Below are 23,826 nucleotides of genomic sequence, written 5' to 3'. Positions count from 1 at the left end.
ATATTATACAAGTATAATAGAAAATATTAGTCTACTGATGGAATGGGGGGAAGAGGGATCAACTGATGATAACTCCAAGGTGATAGAAGGAAGAGATGGCTGTATAATTTATAGAAATATGATAAATCAAGAAAGTGGGAGGGAGTGTTTGGGGAAAGATAATGGGATTTGTTTGAGATGTCTATGGGACATCTCCTTCAAAATATCCAATAAATATTTGGTGATGTAGGACTGGAGTTCTGGAGAGAGACTAAGGCTAGATATATGTTAGGGAGTCACATATATAAAGGTGATACTAATTGAACCCCCAGTAACTGATGAAGTCACCACGTAAATATAGTGAAAGAAGAGGGTCCAGGGTAGAGATTGGGTTATATTTAAAGTTAAGGAGCAGCATATGAGTTGTGTTTCAGCAAAGGACACTGTAAAGCCAACGTGATACCCATAACAGCTGCCATGAATATACATATGTATCTCCATGGTTGGTTCACAAAATATAACAAACTCTCCTCCTCCAAGACAGAATCAAAATATTTATTTGAAACATCCCTATTGGGATATCAGAAGGCAAAATTTAGTAGGGTACTCATCACCAATCCAGGGAACACCCACATTTCTCTCCTTCAGGTCTCCCCATGAGCAAGTTCCCCTAGCAAGTTCTTCCCTCAGCCTCTCTCTTCTCTCCCTCTCTCTGTGCTTGCTTCTCTCTCCACCCACACCTTTCCCTTCAAGCAATACAGTATGTGTACTGTTTGCAATCAAAGACTCAGCACTTGATTGACTGAAAGCTGAGAAGCTTGGAGATCAGCACTTAATTGGGAAGGTGTGGGAATCCCTGTGGCCCAGAATCTAATTGGCTCTGTGCCAATACTCCATGCCTTTTAATGGGCAGGGAAGATCTTATGTACCCTTAACCTTACAGACACTGAGAAGAGTAGCTAGCTAAACATCTGTGAGAAGAATGAAAACCTAGAGATAAGTCAACAAAAATGTAAGTGCCTTATGTGCCAGGCACCATGTTAAGTATTGGTAATATAAAGAAAGACAGAAGATAGTTTGTCCAGTTTGTCCCAGTTCTTGTGAGGGAGACAACATGTAAACAACAATGTAACGAGATATAAACACATGACCAGTATGCTTTCTAGCCTTGTCTCTCTATCTTGCTATACCTGTGTGACTGATTTTTAATCTAGTGCTGAAATTCTATTTTTGTCATTAAGTATCATGGCATTAAATTTGGCTGGTAGTCTGTTGAAATATTTTTTGATCTCAGTGCTCTCATTTAATATGTCAGCTAATCTACCCAACTTTATGAGACATATAAACTTAATAAGAAAGTTTTCCCTGCTTTCATCCAGCATGGTTCAATAGAAACTGTGCTAGATTTTTAGCGAGAGTATTTGAGCTTGGATTCTGTCTCTGCACTTACTACTTGAATGCTATGCAGCAAGTTTGGCAACCTCTCTGGGATCCATGCCAAACAGTGGAGTGACAGCAGTCTCTGCTCATCGTAGGACCATAAAATCAAAGATTAAAGGAGGGACCTTAGAGCCCCTCTTTTTACAGATGAAGAAATGCCAGTTCTCTAGAAGCTTCTGAGGTTGTTTTATTCTATGCAAATAGGCAGTGTGATTTAGTAAGAAGACAGTGGGCCTTGGACTCACAAAGACTGGAGTTTAAATTCTGCTTCTGATTCAGGGCTGCGTGTCTTCTGGAAAATCATTTAACCTCTCAATGGCCTCAGCAGTTTCTAAGAGTACGGGCTATAAAGCAGCTGTTAATTGACTTTCCTCACTGGGAATTTCTTATACAAATGAAACCACAGTCCCCTCTTTCCCTCCAAAAATAGTAAACAGACAGAATCTAACTTTTATGACATACCTGCTGTTCCTTCAGATGTCTTTAGCCTCATTCTGTAGCAGTACTGAACAATTCCATAATCTGCAATCTTGGTAATGAGTGCAGAATTAGGATACAGGATAAAAAGCAGTACATTATGAGGCTTCAGATTGCAATATATGATCATTGATGCATGAAGATGTCTGATAAAGTAGAAGTGACATATTTTGAAAAAACATGTTAAGTTATAATAAAATATTCCTTCATAATTCTTACATTAAAGTATACATACTCATAAAATATTCCATGAATTGATTATTTTATATTGAAGTTAATTTTCCAAGTTAAAAGAAGGTTACAATGTAATAGTCATTAGACTATAATATTAGTTACAGTGATAAATTATGACTTCTAGATACATTTTTATACACAAGTCAATGAGACATTAAAATCTACAATTAAATGACCAATTCAGTAGAGATTTTTTTGTATCCTATAATTTTATTTAAATAATTATTGTATACTCAGCTAAGAAGGAGAGCTAAAACACTGAATGGCAATCAGCATCCATAAAGGTCTTGACAAATGAGAAAACTGGGCTAAATCTAATAAGAATAAATTAAAGAGAAATAAATGTAAATTCTGCCACTTAAGTGAAAAAAATTTCAAAATATGATATTGAGGAAGCATGGTAGACAGCAGTTTGGAGGTTTAGTGAGTTAACAATATGACATGGAAGCCAAAAAATAAAAGGAAGTGAGTTGTAAGGTTCATTTTAAAGGAATAATGAGGTGATAATCAATCAATCAAAAGCGCCTGTTAAGAGCTTACTTCGTGCCAGGCACTATGCTGTAAACAATAATAGCAGTTGGGATTTATACAGTGACTATGTGCCAGGGACTATGCTAAACGCTTTACAAATATTATCTTATTTGATCCTCACAATAGTGTGGGAAATATCTCCATCTTACAGATGAAGAAACTGAGGCAAATACTTTTCCAAGGACACACAACTAGTAAGGGTCTGAGGCTACATTTGAACTCAGGTCTTCGTGGTTCCAGTCCCAGAGTTCTGCATCACCTGCTGTCTCTAAAAACTACATAATCCCTGTCCTCAAGAAGCTTGTATTTCTTTCTGGGAGACGTATGTATACTTAAGTATAGAAAGTACAGAAAATAAATACAAGATAATTCTGAAAGTGAGGACATTAGGAGTTTGGGAGGATCAGGAAAGTGTTTCATTTAGAAGTTGGAACTTGATCTAAATCTTGAAGGGAAAAAAGTTTCTAAGAGACAGAGATAAGAGCAATGGCATTTCTGTTGTGGTCAATAACCAATGCAAAGTCACAGAAAGGAGAGATTGAATGTAATGTGTGAGGAAGAGCAAGAGTGTGAGAAGGCTGGATGATAGCACGTGGGAAGAGGAATAGTATGTGCTTGGTCTGGAAAGGTAGGTTGGGGTCAGTGAGTGCCAAACAATAAAATTTATATTTTATTATAGAGGCAATTGGGAGTCATAGGTGTTGGGGAAGTGAGGGAAAGTTGGGATGGTTCAAACTGTATTTTTGGAAAAGGCACTTTGCAATATTATGTAGAAGATGGACTGGAGTAAGGAAAAATGGATGTGGCAGGCCAGTTAGGAGGGTATTGCAACAGTGAAGGTAAGAGGCAAGGAAGACCTGAACTGAAGTGGTAGATATGTGGTTAGAGGGAAAGGATCAGGTGTGAGAAATGCTGGGATGGCAAAAATGACAAGATTTGGTCAATGAGGGTATGAGTGAAGAGTCAAGGGTAATTCTAGGTGACTAGAAGGTGGTGCTCTTAACAATGAAAGGGACATTTTGGAGAAGTGTGAGTGTGGGGAGAAAGAAAATGAGTTGAGGAGGAGAAAAAGATGTGAACCAAACACTGAACTCACTGAGGAAGGAGAATGTCCTGGAGGTCTGTAGACAATAGCTACCAGAATCTTGATTGGGTGATATAGAATGAATGAATCTCAAAGGAGGAAGTGTGTGTGTGTATGTGTATGTGTATGTGTATGTGTGTGTGTGTGTGTGTGTGTGTAGTTCATACCTAGTTGATTTGTGTGTGTGCAGTTCATACCTAGTTGATTTGCGTATTTTCTCTCCCATTATATTACGTGCTACTTGAAAGTAAAAAACTGTTTTTTGACTTTCTTTGTGCGTAGTCTAGTGTCTGGCACATAGTAGGTATTTACTAAATGCTTATTCTTAAAGGATCCCCTGAACTTGTTTTCTTCAGTTGCCATATTTTCCAGACACACTTGATCCAGGGTATGCAGGAGGTGCTGAACGTATCAAGGACCAATCCTCCCCACCCCCAACTGAATATAATTTGTTGTTTGCACCGCAGGCTAGATTCCCTGTGAATCCTTGGGAGTCAAGGCAGGTGTTAGGCAATCTGTGCCAGACTGAGAAACTGTTTTGTGCAGATAAGCACAAATTTTGTAGATAAGCAAAATCCTCTCTTCTGTACCCAAGGGGGGAAAATGCTGCTTTTGCTATCGGCTTTCTTCTCCTCTTCAGAAGGGAAGTAGTCCCTTCCCACCATTCTTCCCCCCACTCAAGGTTTTTCCTTTACTGCTGGACTTTTTGGTATAAGGAGTTCTGACATGCATGTGCTTTTCTCTTGCAATAAATCCACTTGCAATACATCCCATGGACTTGTGATTTTTTTTTTTGGTTGTCTTACACAGTCTGGAGAACAGTAAGAGAAATATAAATTTGAGAATAATTTGCATAGATGTCATTGCTAAAAACTTCAGATTGAATGAGATTGTCAAATAAGAGTACAGAGGTGTAAAGATAAAGAAAAGTGGCATTAGGTGCTATTATTATTTAGATTTTTAAAACAAGGAAACTGAGTGATTTGCTCAGTGTCACTCAACTATTAAGTATCTGAGACTAGATTTGAACTCAGATCTTCCTGACCTCAGATCCAACATGCTATCAACTATACCACCTAGCTCTTTACCTTAGGTACAGTGGCAAGATGACTGACTGGTGAAGAGATTGTGGCGGAGGTGGCTAGGAGACAGAGAATGAAGTGAAATATGACTGGAGCTTTCCAAAAGTACTGTCTCTGAAGATATAGTCACCTTTCAGGAGAGGGGACTCTAAGAGAGAAGTTTCTCCAGAGCATGATGTCTGGTGTAGGTGTTCCTGAGGCTGTTGTCAAGGAAGCCATTGCAACAGTGACCTGACTCACCAAACCCGGCCCCTCCACCTGAGCCCTCGATCTCATCCTTTCCTGTCCTCTCCAGAATTGTCCCCAACAATTATCTTCTCTCTCCAGTCTTCAATCTCTATGTACTGACTCCTTCCTAATTGCCTACACGCATACCTAAATCTCCTTCATCTTTAAAAAATCCTCTCTAGTCCCTACCATCTCCTCAAACTATTGTTGTATATTCTCTCCTCTCTTTCTCAACCAAACTTCTAGGGAAGAAAACTGTGTACATTCACTGCTTCTTTTTATTTTCTTACTAACTTCTCAGTACTTTGCAGGATAGGTTCCAACCTCATCATTCAACTGATATTACTCTGTCCAAAGTTACCAAAGACCTTTTAATGACCACATCTCATTTTATATTCTCAGGCCTCATCCTTCTTACTTCTGTGCCACAATTGACACTGCTGACTATCCTCATCTCCTGATAATTCTCTCTTTTCTGTTTCCATGGATGGATTTGTCTTGGTTTTTCTTCTATCTACCTGATTGATCTTGCTAGATCATCTATATTATTTGCACTAGTTGTTGGTGTACTTTGAGGCTCAGTTCTGGATCCTCTTTCCTTCTATGTCTACATTTTCTCACGTGATAATCTCACCAACTCCTCTGAGTTTATTTATTATCTCTCTATAGATGACTTTGAGATCTATATATCCAGCTCTATTTCCTTTCTTTTTGCTCCAGTCACAAATCACCAGCTGTATATGGTAATTTTAAACTTATGTCCCATAGGAATATTAAACTTAAACTCATTATTCTTCCCTTCAAATCCATTCTTATTCTGAATTTCACTTATTGCACTGCCAAAGGCACCATTATCCTCTGAGTTCTAGAGGTTCTCAACTTCAGTATAATCTTAATTCTTCACTCACTCCAAACATCTAATCAGCTTCTGCATCTTGCCAGTTCTAACTCTACAACATCTCCATCATTTGATGTTTTCTCTCCACTCAAATATCATTCTAGTCAAGACCCATACAACCTTTCACCTAAACTTATTGAATTGAGATTCTAATTGGTCGACCAACCCACATATCTCCACTTGTAACCCATCTTCTACCCAGATACCAAAGAGATTTTCCTAAAGTAAAGGTTTGACCATGTCACTTTCCTAGTCAAAAAAGTTCAGAAGCTCTGTATTACCTCTAGGAAAAATGTAAATTCTTCTGACATTTAATGTTCTTAACAGCCTGGTCCCATCCTACTTTTGCAGCCCTATTACTTATTACTCAATCTTCCTGACCTTATATATTAGTTGAGTACATTCAGTAGAAAGCAATGATCATATCATTCATCTTTGTATACTATATTATTCTCAATGTAGAATGTATTCAATAAAAATTTGTTGAATCAAAATTCCTTTATTACAGATATGGAGTCCTTATAGATGTAGAATATTATCTATAATGTCAGGCATAGAAAATGCATTGGTTGGATTTGCTAAGCTGTTTTTTTCCCTTTCTTTTTAATCTTTATTGCAAAGAATAGCTTCCTGGAAAGGGGTGTGTGTACATGTGTGTATGTATGTGTATGTGTGTATGTGTATATGTGTGTGTGTACGAGCACATATATACATGTATATGCATATATAGCATATATACATTTATTTAGAAATGAATGTGATTAGAATAGCAAAGGTATCAGTAAAAATTAAAATAATAATATCATACCTGTTGAATGAATAAATGTTACTATATATAGAATTTAAGGAATGAGAAGAATGGAAACAGTGGGATCCAAAAGTGATGGAACAGAAAAGAGAAATAAGAAGTAGAAACACTGTATGTATAGATGCTTATGGATGGGGGATGGGTAGAGAGAAATATGAAAGAAGTTTCACAAACTAGACTATTTATGAACTCTCACAAAATAAAGCAGTGTTATACCATGAAAACTAGAGATACTAAAGTATACAATTTACTTTGTATTATACCTACAATCTTGCTGCAAATCCATAGCTCTATATTGTCTTGATTATTCCATTAAGTAAATTAAATTCTGAGACTTGGATAAACAATTGCAACAGCCTCAGGCATGCTTATCCTGGATATTAGCTGAGATTCAATTTGTCAACAATTCATTAAAAGTACAATTGTAAAAAAGAAACAAATACACTATACATTAATGTTAATTCAAGTCTTCACAACATATCTTTCAGATGACTCAATGAATACCTGAGATTTCCTGAAGTTTATGCTTTGTGCAACTAATTTAACTTATATAATATTCCAAATCCAAAAGTTTTTTTTAAGTTTATTAATTTATCATGTAAACACTTCCAGGAAATTGTTTAAATATTGTTAAAATAGGTGACCACTTTACATAAAGTATAGCCTCTATTTGCATAATTTCTTTTGAAATTGCAAAATCTCTATTATACAAGGATAATAACCTCAAACCTTCATCATATCCTGAAATAAAGAAGACTTCAGAAGAGCTTTCTTCAGGTAGTTATGTGTTTCTTCAATAGACTATTTCATACCCCCTCCACATCACTGAAACTCTAACGTCACCAGGAGACAACATTACACAAAGTAGAAAACACCATCTCTAATGAGAGCATCCAAGTTCAAATCCCACCTCTGATGTTTTTAATTACGTTAGTAATTGGCCTTAGTTTCCTCAGCTGTAAAACAAGAGGGTCTCAACTTTCTTCTAGTTCTAGGTCTATAATCTCATACAAGTCCATTTTTTTAATGAAAAAAGAAGCATCATCAAATATAAAATGCCAAATACAAATTATAATAACAGAATGTACATAATGATGATAAATCTACAAATAGAATTGTGAAATGTTAATGTATTCAAAATTCAGAGGCAAAAACTAAGCAACTATACACTTAGAGTATGTTTGATTTTTGTGTGTATAGGGGGCATCTACCTCTCTATACCTTCACTAAATCATAAAATATTTACCTAAAAGAAATTCTGGCACTTGTTCAAATTCTAACTCATCGTTATTCAACATGATATTTCTAGCCAGATTGACCAGAATTAAATCAGGAGCAATATGGTCTATTGGGATAGTAAGTTTTAGTTGATTTGGATTAATTAAGAAATCTGTGAAGAGAGAAAATGTGACATTTTTGTTAAATGTGCCATTTAGTTAAAAAGTGACTATATTCAATACTTATTTTTGACTGATTAGGTGCTTGTTAATCCCACTTTGATCTACTTATCCCATTATTAAATGTTTGTACTGATGGATCTGATTTTGTTTAAATGTTACAGTTCACATATTTATAGACAGATAAAAATATAGAATTAGACATAGATGTATGTAGATGTATGTAGACATAGATATATGTAGATGAGTATGGATGTATACACATTTGTATGTATTTACTCTGCCATGACAATGTTTAACCTCTAATTCTTTCCTTTTTTTTTTTCCCAACCATATATTCCATTTAAATCTACTCTTTATTGTCATCATTACTTCATTCTTTCCATTTGGAAGTTTTGAAAAATTTTACACTGACTATTGACTCTAGCTTTTAAACAGTCCACAGCTATTTTGGGAAGCCAGTGACCTCTGAAAGGCAGAGTCTTATGACCCCTGGCATAGCCTTAGAGTGAGACAGTGGTTTAGAGTTGCTTTCTCTATACATGTCTTTTCATCACAATCCATCCTTTTAGATGCAGATATGCAGATGAACACATTTCCTACCTTGAGGACACAGACATTCTAACTCTCCTGATGCTAGTCTACATAGGAGGGCAATCAGGAAAGCACACGTAGGTACAGAAGGGCCTGACTGCTGAGTACATGTTGTTTAGCTAGTCTTTGCTTACAAACACATATACATATTGGCCCTTGAATCCATTGAAAATATATGCTAATTGGCTCACAAACACACACATCCATTGGTGGATATGCTACAGAATATTCCTACTGTCTTCGGTGCTTAAGTATACTAGTTACAATAGCTTCAGGCAGAATTCTCTTAAAGTTACACATGCCCTCATATAAATTCCTCTTCCATTTCCCTGCCTAGTTGAGTTAACTCATATTGCTAACTATCCTAAGCCATCTAAGGAAAGATAACTAATTAGAATATTCTCAGCTTTAAATTATTTTTTCCATCATAAATTCTTTTCATTAAGTGTATCTTTGTCCTTTACAGATTTGTAGAGTATTGAGATCCTGAAGTCATGATGGACAATAAACATTTCTACTTTTATTTTTTCCTGTGCTCACTACTATCAGAGAATAAACTGCATTTCAAAGACTTGTTTAATGTACATATGCATGGCAAAGGAGTAAGAACTGGACCTGAAATTTCACTGGTAGAGGGAAGTCCCAGGTAAGGAAATTTTCTCTAGAAAATCAGTTAGTATATTCTCTGCAACTTCTAGTCTTAGAGAAGGTTGCCCAGAGTACTGATAGCCTGAGACTTGCCCAGGATCACATAATTAGGAACTGGAATTGAACCTAAGAAAAGTGGAATAGGAGAAAAGGAGGAGAAATCTGAACGCAAGAGTTGGGGCAGAAAGACCATAAGGGAATACGAAAAGATGCTTACAGAAGACAGCTGCAAGCTAATAGTGCTAAGTGAATTTACTGCTCTCTGGAACCAACGGTAGCCTAAGAGAAAGGAAACCTCTCAGGGGTGTTTGTGTTGTTCTCTACTCACCTCTTTGCTTTCAAAAGAGAAAAATTCGGGATCTGAGGAGCTTGACTGTGTGATTTGTCCTTCGTTCTTGAAGAATATCATGATATCAGGGAGAGGATGACATGACTTCCAATTCAATATGATTTGAGTTGAGGAAGGGCTGTGCAGTCACCCCTTCATTTTCTTCTTCAGAGTGACCAGATATCAATCGTTATGACTGGACGTGACCCAGGATGCATTGGGAGACCTTGGTCCTTTTAAGCTAAGGTCTTTTCAAGTTCTCACTTTGAGTGAGGCAGTGCCCATTCAGTGAATAAACCTCTTCAAGGATGGCCCTTGTGGAACTGTTTATCACTGCAGTCTCCTGCCAAAGGAGTTCTAAAAGTGTGTGTTACTACGCTAACAGCCCAAGAATAGCAGAGAAGCAGTTTCACCTGGCAGGAGAGCTGTGAGGACCAGAAGGGAAATAATTAGCAGAAAAGTAGTTTCATGACAGATAGAGTTCTTCAAAAAGAACAAGAGTAATAAGGTTTGCCATTCAGAGCCATGAGCTGCCCTGGGCACATGGGCACCTACTCTTTATTTTTCTCCTAGGCTTCTTTAAGTGTGTGCCCACTTTTCTCCAAGGACACAGCCTAGTTAAATTTTCTCTAAAATACATGGTGATGATGAAGTCTGAGGAGTTACATGTATTACCTCCCCAGTATTTACTCCTTGACCTAGTATCTCTGAATTTTATTATATTCCTGGGATTTTTCTCTCTCTCTTTTTCAGGTGTATTTTTTCAGTTTGCCCTCTGGTTCTAAGATATCTGGACAGTTTTCCTTTAATTTTTTTTGAAATATTATATCTTGGCATGATTGTTCAGGCAATCCAACAATTCTTAAATTCTTCCTCCTCAGTCTTTTTTCCAGGTCAAGTTTTTCTTATGAAATATTTCATATTTTCTGTCTTTTGACTTTGTTTCATTATATCCTGAGTCATTAGCTTCTATTTGACCAACTCTAATTTTCAGGGAACTATTTGCTCCAGTATGATTTTATATTTATTTTACCAAGCTACAGATTCTCTTTTCATAACTTTCTTGTGTAGCTCTCATTTCTTTTCCTTTCTCGTTTGCTTATAACTGCAAAGAATATTAGAGCTATCCATCCAGTCACCCAGGCCCCTACCATCAGCATCATCCTTTACTCTTTCTTCATTCTTACTCATGCAGCATAATTAATCCATTCCTAAATGTTATCATTTCAACCTTCACAATATTTCTCCTATGTATTCCCTTCCCTCCATTGACACAGCAACAACCTTAGATCAGGCTTTCATTACCTCTCACGTGGACTACGGGCTCTTCCCATTCTAATCCATCTACTACTCAGCTGCCAAGATGATCTTTCTAACTATCCATGGCTCATTAGGTTCCAGCTGTTTTCTGTTAGCTCTAGGATCAAACCTAAATGCCTCTGTTTGACTTTGAAATCATATCATTAAAACCTGGCTCCTTCCTTCTTTGCTAGTCTTATTATAACTATTCCCTTCCACTCTCTAAGATTTGGCTGCATTGACCTCCTCGCCTCCACCTCCCCTCTGTGATTCGCATTCGCTAGCCTCCCCCCATAACGGAACTGCTCCGGTTCCTCACCTCCATCTCTTAGTTTCCCTAGTTGTCTAAAAGACTTCATTATGAGCAATGACACAAAGGGAAAAGGACGTATTTTGTTAAAAAAAAATATAGCAGCTTTTTTTGTGTTGGCTTAGAATTGGAAATTGAGATAATGCCTCAAAACTGGGGAATGGAAGAACAAGTTGTGATTGTGATGTCATGTTATTGTGCTGTAGGAAATGACAAGCAGGATGATTTCAGAAAAACCTGGAAAGGCTTACATGAACTGATGCAGAGTGAAGCGAGCAGAGCCCGGAGAACATTGTGTATAGCAACAGCGACGTTGTACAATGCAGCCGTGAATGACTTCAGCTGTTCTTAGCAATGCGACGATCCAAGACAATCCTGAAAGACGCATGATGAAAAATGCTGTCTGCCTCCAGAGAAACAACTGACGCCATCTGAAGTTAGATGGAAGCATGCTGTTTTTCACTTTCTTTTTGTTAGTTCAAGTTTTCTTTCACAAAATGACATAATTGTACATGTGTAATCTATATCATACTGCTTACTGTTTCAGGGAGGGGGAGGAAGGAGGGATAGAATTTGGAACTCAAAATTTGGAACTTAAAAAGGAATATTAGGAATTATTTTTGTATGTAAGGAGAAAAAATAAAATATATTTTTGAAAGACAGATCAAATCCCATCTTAAAAAAAAAATCTTTTTTGCCCTTGCTGGAAGTGCAAAGGCTACTGACAAGCCTGATCCTCCTATTGCTCAGCAAAGAAGCTTTCATATGCTACGTTTCCAACCTGGGCCAGCTTTCTTCTTCCTTAGACATCCCTCCTTCTCCCTCCCCCCACTCCCATCCCCAATGCTGATGCTGAATATAGTGCAGATACTGTACTATGGCAGAGCCCACTGAACCTTAGAACTCCCAAGTTCAAAAGATCAGCCTCCCTGGCAGCTGGAACTCTAGGCATGTGCCATTGTCGTGGGCCTTCAAATCCTGCTTTCTGTAGGAGGCCTTTTCCAACCCCCTGGCAGTTAATGTCTTCCCTTTTCATATTACATTCATCTGCTCTCTCTCTTTATATTTTTGCATGTACCTAGTTCCTTACACATAATCTCCCCCATCAGAATGTACACTCTTAGAAGGTAGAGTTTTATTTTTCCTTTCTTTATATGACCAGCACTTAGCATAGAATGAGATAACTTACTTTGATAAATACTTAAATGCTTGTTGACTTTTACTGAATGACTGAAAAGGCTTTCAGGAGATGACTAGAAGGAGTCTTTCTTTTGTCACTTTGCCATCTGATTCTATTAGATAAGGGTACTTTTATGACCTCAAAATTTAGCATCCATGTATTTGTTTATCACAATTTTCAAAGATTAAGATGATTCTCTATTAAATAAATTCAAACAGTTTTCTCAGTTCAGTTGTTTTGGATAGTAGATACTGTCTTCTAATATATCCTTTTTTTAAAATTTAATTTTATTTATTTTTTAATTTTCTACAATCACTACCATAAAATTTAGATTTAAAACCCCCCACACCTACCCCCCACAACCTCCATCCCTCCCCAAGACGACATACAATTCTATATAGGATCTACATATACTTTCCTATTGAATACGTTTTCACTGTAGTCATGCTGTGTAGATGAACTAAAATAAATGGAAGAAATCATATAACAAATCAAAACATAATACACACAAACGCACACACACACACACACACACACACACACACACACACACACACACACACACACACATGATCTGCTACATTCTGCAAATGAATTCCATAGTTCTTTCTCTGAGTGTGGAAGGCATTTTGCCTTAGAAAACCATTGGGATTTTTTTTTTTTAAGTTCTTGCGTTATTACGAAGTTCCAAGTCTACCAGAAAAAACTCTCACAAACTGTGGTCGTTGCTGTGCACAAAGTTCTCCTGTTTCTGCGCCTTTCAATCAGCATCAGATCATATAAGTCCTTCCAGGCCTCCCTGAAGTCTTCTTGTTCATCATTTCTTACAGCACAATAGTACTCCATTACATTCATATACCATAATTTATTCAGCCATTTCCCAATTGATGGGCATCCCCTTGACTTCCAGTTTTTGGCAACTACAAAGAGTGCTGCTATAAATATTTTTGTACATGTGGGACCCTTTCCCATTTTTATGATCTCTTGGGGATACAGTTCTAGTAGCAATATTGCTGGGTCAAAGGGTATGCACATTTTTGTAGCCCTTTGGGCATAGTTCCAAATTGCTCTCCAGAATGGTTGGATGAGCTCACCAACAATGAATTAGTGTTCCAACTCTCCCACATCCTCTCCAACATTTATCATTTTCTTGTTCTGTTCTGTTTGCCGATCTTATAAGTGTGATGTGGTACCTCAGAATTGTTTTGATTTGCATCTCTAATTAAAAGTGATTTGGAACATATTTTCATATGATTATAGATATCTTCAATTTCTTCCTCTGAAAATTGCCTGTTCATATCCTTTGACCATTTATCAATTGGGAAATATTTCCTTTTTTTCTAAAATTTCTCATTGAAATACTGGGATCTGTTCTCTCCATTTGATTTTTCAGAAGCTTGTTTTCTACCTTCTGTTCTAAGCTATTTTTTCTCCTTACATTTTTTTCCTCAAGAGACCTAATTTCATTCTTTGAAATTTTCTTGCTTAATTTCTTGCATTCATTCTTGGAATCCTTGGTAACAAGCTATTCTTTTTAGTTTTTCCCCTGAGGCCCCACTTGTATTTATTACAGAGTTATTTTCCCGTCCTGGTTTTATTGCTTGAATTTCTTAATCCATAATATTTTTGCCATCACATTTGAGTTTTTCTGTTTACTTTTATCTCCTCGTTAAATGTCCTTGGCTAAGATTTTATGGTAGGGTCAAGATCTGACTAAACCCTCTTGAATTTTTGGGTAGTGTGGGTGGCTGTTCTTGCTTCCCCTCTTTGACCTCTTCTGCAACTCTGGTCTGGCATCCTAGAAAGCTGGGAACAGAGCCAGCCCCCACATTCTTTCTCAGTCCCTTTTTCTTCATCTCCTGACTGCTCATGACTGGAGATAACCTTGTTCCCATCTCAATTTCTTTCCTCTTGCAAAATTTTCAACTAGATATTAGCTTTTTTTGCTATAGCTACTACAGGTTCCAAATAAATTTTAGAAAGTTTCAGGCTTTCTGGAGGACCTTAATGCACATTTGTTCTGAGTTCAACCTCTTGATCTATTCATGTGATCAGAGATCACACTGGTCTCAGGCTCCCCTGATGTGTTTCCATTTAGAGTGCCTATAGATTTACTGGTCTTCTCTTTTGTGCAGTCCTGGACCACATGGAATAACTTTATGGTGTAGATCCTTGGTTTTATTGATCATTACTTCTGCAGTGTGCATTTTCCATATTGACAAAGGGATCTAAGAATTATCATCTTAACTGAAAGATTCAAATAATTTTCCAAAGCAAGCTTGTTAAATATAAAATCCTTACCCTAGGTTTTATTTTGCATATATTTATCAAACATAAATCTGTACATTTCACTGAATATCTGTTCTAACAATAGAATTATTGTTCTACTTAGTGTATTTAACTGATCTACTTTTCGAATTTTTTCCCACTGCTAAATATTTTGATAACTGTTCATAATCTCAGTCTTCCTACTCTACGCTTTCTCTGAAGAATTCAAGACTGCTAACCACCGGCTCCTTTGTGCATCTGTCTCTTCTCTTGGATCCTGTTAGAACTTTGCTTTGATTATTCACTTACCCCTCTGAATCCTCTGTGTCCTTCATTGACTTTTTTTCTTTTCCAATCCCAAAATATAGGCGTTCTATCCTTATCATGTATATATGTTTTAATATGGCTCTTAATTGATGTTTCCTGTGGATCAGTCCCATTCAAAAAAAAAATTCTCATCCCTGGACTAGATGACTGCCAAGACCTAGCTTATGATCTTTATTCTACCTCTGTAAGCATGGATGTCTCCTAAAACTCTTTCTTGCTTGGTCCTCTTTTTTTCCTTGATGATTTCTCAAAGTTAAAATCTATATATCCAGTCATAATCTCTCCCTAAAAGTACTCTCATTTGTCAAACTAGACACTTTGCTTTTTATATCCTATAGAACTTCATATTCAGTGTACCTAATAATAACTGTTTAAATAGTGCTTTTAAGTGAGCAAAACATACACATATTAATCTCATTTGCCTCTTACAAGATTGTGATGTAGGTATCGCAGATCTTTGTGATTCTACGTCCAATACTCTAAATTATACCATTTTATCTCTCAACCTAGCTCTAGATGATTATCTCCCTCACCTCTCATCTCCAGTTTCAGTATTTCCCTTGACAGTAGGTAGTACCTTTTGTTAGTGACATAACCTCAAAAACTCATTGCTTTTGTCTTTTATCCTTCTCTCTCATTCCCAACTTCCAATCACATGCCAAGTTCTAGGGCATGATCCCTTAGTGGCTAGAATGCTGGAAAAAGAGTCAAATGGCCCCAAGTTCAGATTATATCTGTGACACTTGGTGGCTTTGTTATACTGACATGGTAGAATACTCAGGCTTTCACACATTGCCTAGGTTTGATAGACTCTGTGACACAGATCATATTTCAAGAGAGAAGGCCTAGGCCAGGGCACAGATAGTATTATAAGTCATATGAGAATTTAGGAAACAGTGCTGGACAGTAGCCCCTGTTACCTGCCATAAATAGTTTGTTTATTTCATGCATCATGGAAGTATTTGCATGAGTGACAAGGTCTCAAGCACTCAGTGAGGCAGCCTGCCATCTTCTCAGATGTCAGGTGGCTTCTTCCATTCTGTGTGTGTTGCATATGCCTCTACCTGGGCATCATCTCCGTGCAGAAAAAGGGAGAGAAGAGAAAGTATTGTTACCTGACTGCACTAAATCCGAATCAAAGCCAGAATAATCCATACACATCTTTGTCCTGGTGCTTGATGACCGTACAATCTAAGTACACAATTTTCTATACTTTTTGTTATGATCAGTCCATCATTTACGTTATTGGAATATCTAAAGTTAGGACAGGTGCCAGTGGCAACTATCACCTACACCTGATCAAGGCATTATGTTTTCTAAGTCTTAGCTTCCTCATCTGCAAAATGGGGCTAAAAATACTTAAAATGCCTGCCTCATTGATTGCTGTGAAACTCAGATGAGATAACATTTGTAAAGCGCTCTGCAAATTTTAAAACACCATCAATATCACTCATTATTATAATTACCACTAGCACATCTCTCCTATTTCCCCTTTTCTTCACCCCCACTGCTTCCACCCTGGTCCCGACCCTCAGATATCTCTCACCTTGACTACTATAACAACCCATTAACTAGTCTTCTTAACTTTAGCAAAATAATCTTGCTGTTGCGCTGGTCTGGCTGTATCACTCCCTGCTCCAAACACCTTCAGTGATTCCCTACTATTCTTATTATTAATACAAACTCTTTCAACCCTGTCATTTTATATTCCAGCTAAGCTGACTACTTACTGTCTCTGAATTTGATGTGCTTAGAATGTCTTTTTCTTCTCATTTCTGCATCTTAGAATTCCAAGGCTCCTTTAAGGTCATGCTCATTTCTGTTCAGTTTTTCCCTGATGGCCCCAGCTGTTTATTTCTGCAACTCTCCTTAAATTGTTCCATGTGTGTTATTTATCTGTTTACATGTTGTATCCACTCAGTAAAATACAAGCTCCTTAAGGCAGAATCTGTAGTTGTTTGTGAGGTTGTTTTGTTTTTGCTTTGCCTAAATCCGGAGCCTAGGCGAGTGCCTTACACATAGTAGGTCCTAAAGATAATGCTTGTTGGTTTGAACTGAGTTGGATCATGGCGCTCTATATCCGGTTCCAGCCTACTGGCTTATTTAACATTACATACAGTCACATAACTTATGTACCAGTCAATTAGACTATTAGCTGTACTCTGATTTCATTCATGTGAATAAGAATCTCAATAGTATTAAATCATGGTAACAAAAAAATATCATTTACATAGCACTTGAACATTTTCAACATGCTTTACATGTGTTATTTGATCCTCACTGTTGTAAGGTATGTGCTATTATTATACTTTTTTTCAAGTAAGAAAAATCAAGCACAAAATGGTTCAGTGACCTGACCAGGTTACTCAGCTAATAAGTATCTGAAAGATGATTTGGATTCAAATCTTCTTGAGGCCAAATCTAGTAGTTTACCTACTTTATTGCCTAGCTGCCATGATGGAAAATGGGTCTTGAATATATTGATAATTTTTCATCTTTGATAAATTTTTATTCTTTGGAGAGGGTCAGGGCTATTTCTCCTAGTTAGGAGGTTATTGAGCTTGCTGAAACCTGTCCCATGGGATGTGAAAATTTACTTAAGGCCTCAAACATTTTTTGGATAAGAAGCCAAAAAGTGAGTTAAGGCTTCCCAAAGTACTTTGACTTAGCTTATTTGTGGAAGGATTTACCTAATAATAACTCTTTAGGCATATAAATCTCTCAGTCATCCTGTAGTGAGTCTTCTGAATGTAATTTAATCTATAACCTAATTTAAACTCCTTTGTATGAGTTTTATATAAATCCAAAAAGTTTACATGGCATCCAGCCTTGAGTGACTTGTAACAGATCCATTTTGTTTGAATGATGCAGCTAATACTTATACAGAAACGTTCCATGAGAGCAGTTCTCTTTTTCTTCATGTGAAAATTCCTGTCAGAAAATTTCCTAGGATGATAAGAAAAAAGGAAAGTTTTCTCTAAAAACAGTATAAATAGAACAAAATAATCCAACATCTATTCCTAAAAGCATTATTCTGAGGGATCTTTTTCCCCCAATAAATTGAGAGGATGGTGCTGTAGTTCTTATTGATTAATGATGAAGGAATGTGAAAAGAATAACGATGTATTAGAAAAGAGAGTGGCACCTGGAATTCTGTGTATTGGTGGACTTCCATAGGTAATAAGTAATTTAAACAGGCCTGCTAGGTGGCACAGTAGATACAATCCCAGCTAGAGTCAGAAAGACTCATCTTCCTGAATTCAAATATGGCCTCAAACACTTATTAGCTTTGCGACCCTGGGCTAGTCACTTAACCCTGTTTGCCTCAGTTTCCTTATTTGTAAAATGAACTGGGTAAGGAAACCACTTCAGTATCTTTGCCAAGACTCCAAATGGGATGAAGAAGAGTAGGACATAATTGAAAAAAGACTGAACAGATACATAAGCTCCTTTATATAAACTTCTTTAAAGGTTTTCCTAGAGAGTCTGTTATAGCGATCACATTTTAACATAAAATATAATTTACAAATAACAAAATGATAGTATATGAAAATCTGTTTCTAAAAATATATATTATTATCAATCAATACAATTTTCATTTTTAAGCATGTTTACTAGTGTGCTGGAGCCATATTCTAGTGGCTCTAGATTCTTGAGCTGATAATTAAATTTTCAATGCTAACATTTATATCTCAGAAAAAAGTAAATGCAAACCAAAGTTTAATTTATTGTTTTGTTGATTGTCTAGACTTAAGAAAGTAATGGAGAAAATGTTAATAATGCTGATTAAACTTAAAAATGTATCATACATATAATTTCCCCCAAAGAATCTGTTTTTAAATAGTTACCAGCATACCCCAGTGTTCCTCTAAAAAGTTTTATGTACTCTGACTTCACCATAAAAAAATATGACTGATTTCTATAAGTTGCATAGTAAAGTAATTCCACTTCTTTATTGTTAGATAATAGAAATGTCACAGGATTTGAAATAGAAAGCGACTTAGACATCTAATCCAACTTTTATTTTAGAGAGGAAAAACTGAGGCCCAGGAAAATCTGATTATGTCACATTACCTATTAGTGATGTCATCTGAATTAGAATGCAAATGTCCATCTAATGATTGTTATAAAACAAAAGAGCCGTTGTTAACTTGGTCAATTAATCTCTCATACTCAGTTTCCTCATCTATAAAAATTTTGGAATTGAACTACAGTAAATAATCTCAGTTCTCTCCCTTTTTCTAAAATTCTATGAGTCTTTCTCAATGAGATTTTGTTTTTCTGGCAACCCACGTTCATGACTTCCTTTAAGAAGTCTTCTCAAACAAAACAGCATTATAATCATTTCAGCACTCATGTTCTCCTGTTGCTTTTCTATTTTCTGCCTTATAGAAGAAAACAAGGAGACATATGACTGAAAAATAAAAGACCTCATGAGGTTTCTGTTGAAAATTTCATGTAAAAAGAAAGAATGGATGGTCAGCACAAGTGTTATACTGGTAACCTTAAGAAAGTACCCTTAACCCTCTCCAAGTTCCAGCCCCATAACTGGCAACTCACGTACTAAGAAACGTACTAAGAAAGTCGGAATCAGTAAATACGGAACACATTATGGTGCATCCCTCAGAAAAATGGTGAAGAAAATTGAAATTAGCCAGCATGCCAAGTATACCTGCTCCTTCTGTGGCAAGACCAAAATGAAGAGGCAGGCAGTGGGTATTTGGCATTGTGGATCCTGTATGAAAACAATAGCTGGTGGAACATGGACATACAATACAACCTCTGCAGTCACAGTCAAATCTGCTATCAGAAGACTGAAGGAATTGAAAGACCAGTAAAATCTTCTTATCAAGTATCTGTAGCCTGTAGTCCAACCATAAATGGGTTAATTTATGGAATTAAAAAAAAAAAAAAAAGTACCCTTAAGATAGACCTAAAGAAATCTCTAGCACATTGGATTGATCCTTAGGAATAATTTACAGAAAGAATAAATAATTTATAGAAATAACAATTTATAGAAAGATCTTCTTAGGAAAAATTTACATGAATAGCACAGAATGTAAGGGCTGGACTCTGCGTTGGTAGAGAGAATACCAATACAAGTGAAATCACAGATCTATCAGAGCATTTAATTCTAATGTCCATATGACAATTATCTAGCAATTTCTTCTCTTCAACAAGATGCAGTCTTGAGAAGATGTACTACTTTTGCATTCTCTACAGTTTTTACATTTTCTACATAATACTGTAGGGGAAAAGCAGTTGTTTAATACATGCATTGGACAATCCAACTTCCATGATTTAAAAAATGAAATGAAAATTTATAATATTCTATATTGTATTTAAATTTAGAGTTTACCAGCTTGGAACTAGCAAATGTTCTCCTATTGGCAAAGCAATCTGAATTTTTTCCAGGAGTTTAAAGTACTGAGACATGTAGTTCTTGGGAAATCTGTTTTTCTTTGAAGGGAACTTTTCCACATCTGAACACTAAATAATACCTTTAGTATATTTAGCAAAGCCTTCTACTTTCACTGTCAAAATCTGAAAGGAAAAAAGTTCAACTTCAGTAATTATAATTGAATTCCATCTTCTGAACATCTTCAACTCTATAATATTTCGTGTTTTATTCTTAAGAGAAAATGGTCTGAACATTTTCATCTGTGTCAACTTAGGATGTTTCACTGGTGTTAATAACTTCATCCTGCCAGAAACAGAACATGACATATGATATAAACATACTTGTTAAGAAGTAGAGAAAAATGAGTATATACTCTTTTTTGCCTCCTTAATTCCTTGTGACAATCCATAGGGAGCCCAGCAATTTACGTCTCCTCACATATAGTGGAAATTAGCACCTATAGATCCATCTCCTATTCTGTAGTATATATACTCTCATATTGGTCAATTCCAATTTCATAGTCTTTCATTCTTCTTATTTGGTTCTACTTGCACAGATAAGAGGCATATAAGAAGACACATATAAAAACTAAAATTCTCTTCTCTCATTATAACTTCCATCTCTTCTGCTTCCCTCTGTTTAAAAAAACTTTTCTTTTTTACAGTCATAGAAATAACTTTGTTAAGATCAGCTTTACTTCTTTCATACTATAAAATGCATCCCTTTCTGGGTCCTCTATAATCTTGCTTCATTTTTTTGTCCATATATTCCCACGTACTTCTTTCATCTTTTCCACTATAGTAGATCTAATAAAATTTTTGTAGGATTCTAGAATAATCTACCTGCATCACAAAGTCCTTCTTTTCTGGCAGAGTTGAGGAAAGAGAACATTCCAAGGATGGGAGAAAGTCAGAAAATACCCAGAACTGAGAGATGGAGCATCTTGTTAGTGGAACAACCAGGCAGCCAGTGTCACTAGAGTAGAGCGTATGTGTCAAGGAGTAAAGTGTAAGCAGATGGAAAAGATAGGAAGGGGCTAAATTAGGAAGAACTTTGAATGCCTAATAGAGCATTTTGTATTTTGCTTCTGGAAGTAATAGCTAGCCACTGGAATTTATTGAGTGTGTGTGTGTGTGTGTGTGTGTGTGTGTGTGTGTGTGAGACATGATCAGATCTGCATTTTAGGAAAATCTCTTCAGAGACTGAATGAAGATGGATTGGAGTGGGGAGAGACCTGAGGCAGCAAGACCTACCAACAAGCCATTGCAGTAATCAAGACAAGATGATAAGGGCAGACACTGCAGTACAGAAGTGACAGTGGTAGTTGGTTGATTTGGTTGTGGTCCTTTGTTCTTGAAGAGGACCAAAATGGCATCACTGTGTTGGAGTCAAATTGCAGTGTGTTTGACTGTAACTGATCAGAGTAATACAAAGTCAGAAAACTCTACCATAGGTTGGGCACAAATAGTCCACATGAACATTTGGAGTGAACATGTCTCTAAATTTGCACATCTCCCATTTCTTTTGAGCTACTGTAATTCTGCTTCACTCAGAGCATAGTGCCTTCTTTGATGCAGGCATGCCATGGTGGGCAGACATTTGCCAGTGTTTCCTATGTCATGGAATCAATTCCAAAGTTCTTTATAGAGAACTTAACAGTGTCCTGGTATTGCTTCTTCTGATCTCTATGTGAGTGCTTGCCTTGTATGAATTCTCCATAAATAGTCTTTTAGGGAAATGTACATTTGGCATTTGAAAAACATGTCCAGCTTATCAGAGTTGCACTCTCTTCAGTAGAGTCTGAATACTTAGCAGTTCAGCTATAGAAAGGACCTCAGTGTCCAGTAGAGATAAAGGAAACTATATTGTACTAAAAGCTACCATAATCAGTGAAGTAATATATGTACCAAGTAGCATAGAATTCAGATTCTTAGAGGGAAAGCTAAGGGATTTACAGGAAAAAGTAGAAAGCAAAACTATACTAGTGGAATACCTCAACCTCCCCCTCTCTGAACTAGATAAATCTAACCACAAAATAAACAAGAAAGAAGTTAAGGAGGTGAATGGAATTTTAGGAAAACCTACCTGCCAAAAGAAACCCAGGAACTACATGAACACAATTACAAAACACTTTTCACACAAAGTCAGATATAAATAATTGGAAAAACATCAGTTGCTCATGGATAGGCAGAGCTAATATAATAAAAATGACAATTCTACCTAAATTACTTTACTTATTCAGTGCCATGCAAAACTACCAAAATTTATTTTATAGAGCTAGAAATGTTCTAAATCACTAATGATCAGAAACATTCAAATTAAAGCAACTTTAAATTTCTAAGTCATATACATCAGATTAACAAAGATGATGAAAGAGAAAAATGACAAATGTTAGGACTATGTATGTGGGAAAAGAGGTACATTAGCTCAATATTAGTGGAGCTGTAAATTTCTCTAGCCATTCTGGAAAGCAGTTTGGAACTATGCCAAAAAAAAGTTACTATTCTGTGGATATACTGACTCAGTCTAACTCTCATACCCCTTCTAAGCCTATGCTGGGGAAAAAGGAAAAGGATGTGCAAGCATACTTATGGTAGGTCTTTTCATGGTTCTTAAAAATTTGAAACTAAAGATGTCTCCCCATATTGGGGAACGGCTAAACAAATTGTGATATATGAAGGTAGTAGAATATTGTTGTGCCTTAAGAAATTATAAAAGGGATTGTTTCGTAGGTGGGAAGAACTTTGTGAACTAATGCAGAGTAAAATGAGCAAACTAGGAGAACAAATTATGCAATGATAACATTATAGAGAAAAACATCTTTAGAACCCTTAACACATTAGTAAAACACAGGTCCAAAAGAAAGAAAGAACAGATGATAATAACTAGCACTTATGTAGTACTTTAAGATCTGCAGAGTGTTTTAAAAACATTATCTCATTGTAAACTCACAGTAATCTTGGAAAGGAGGTGCTATGAGTACTCTCATTTTATAGATGAAGAAATTGAGGCAGGCATTCATTGAATGACTTGCCCTAAATAGTAAGTTTCTGAGGCTGGGTTTGAACTGAGGTCTCCCTGATTCCAATCCTCTTGCTCTATCTACTGTGCCACCTAGCTGGTTATTCATTTCCTATTAGAGAGGTAATGAATTTAAAGTATAATACATACATATATTTTCAGATATGGCCAATATGACAATTTTTTTGCTGACCTATGTAGCTATTTGTTCTGGGCTTTATTTTTCTTTCTTTCCTCTTCTTTTCTTTTTAAAGAAATATTCTTAGTGAGTAATGGAGTGTGGTATAGTGAG

General features: G+C 36.3%; 1 protein-coding gene and 1 long non-coding RNA gene across 3 annotated transcripts in view; both read left to right on the top strand.

Annotated features, from left to right (window-relative positions):
• The window catches only part of LOC140505596 (uncharacterized), a 43,091-nt gene extending 30,348 nt beyond the window's left edge, over positions 1 to 12,743 (top strand). The window contains exons 2-3 of one of the 2 annotated variants that reach the window (XR_011967573.1): positions 9,219 to 9,398; positions 11,544 to 12,743. This is a non-coding gene — a long non-coding RNA (uncharacterized lncRNA). The remainder of the gene's footprint in view (positions 1 to 9,218; positions 9,399 to 11,543) is intronic. The other variant, XR_011967574.1, reaches the window with a different exon arrangement.
• A 4,435-nt stretch (positions 12,744 to 17,178) lies between these two features.
• Positions 17,179 to 19,970, top strand: LOC140505231 (large ribosomal subunit protein eL43-like). Its single transcript, XM_072611053.1, has 2 exons — positions 17,179 to 17,195; positions 19,647 to 19,970. The coding sequence occupies exons 1-2, from the start codon at positions 17,179 to 17,181 to the stop codon at positions 19,948 to 19,950; spliced, it is 321 nt and encodes a 106-aa protein (XP_072467154.1). The 3' UTR covers positions 19,951 to 19,970.
• The last annotated feature ends 3,856 nt before the right edge of the window (positions 19,971 to 23,826 follow it).

The sequence above is a fragment of the Notamacropus eugenii genome, chromosome 1, assembly GCF_028372415.1.
Source record: "Notamacropus eugenii isolate mMacEug1 chromosome 1, mMacEug1.pri_v2, whole genome shotgun sequence".
NCBI classification, from domain to species: Eukaryota; Metazoa; Chordata; class Mammalia; order Diprotodontia; family Macropodidae; genus Notamacropus; species Notamacropus eugenii.
This window is presented reverse-complemented; position numbering and strand designations above follow the sequence as displayed.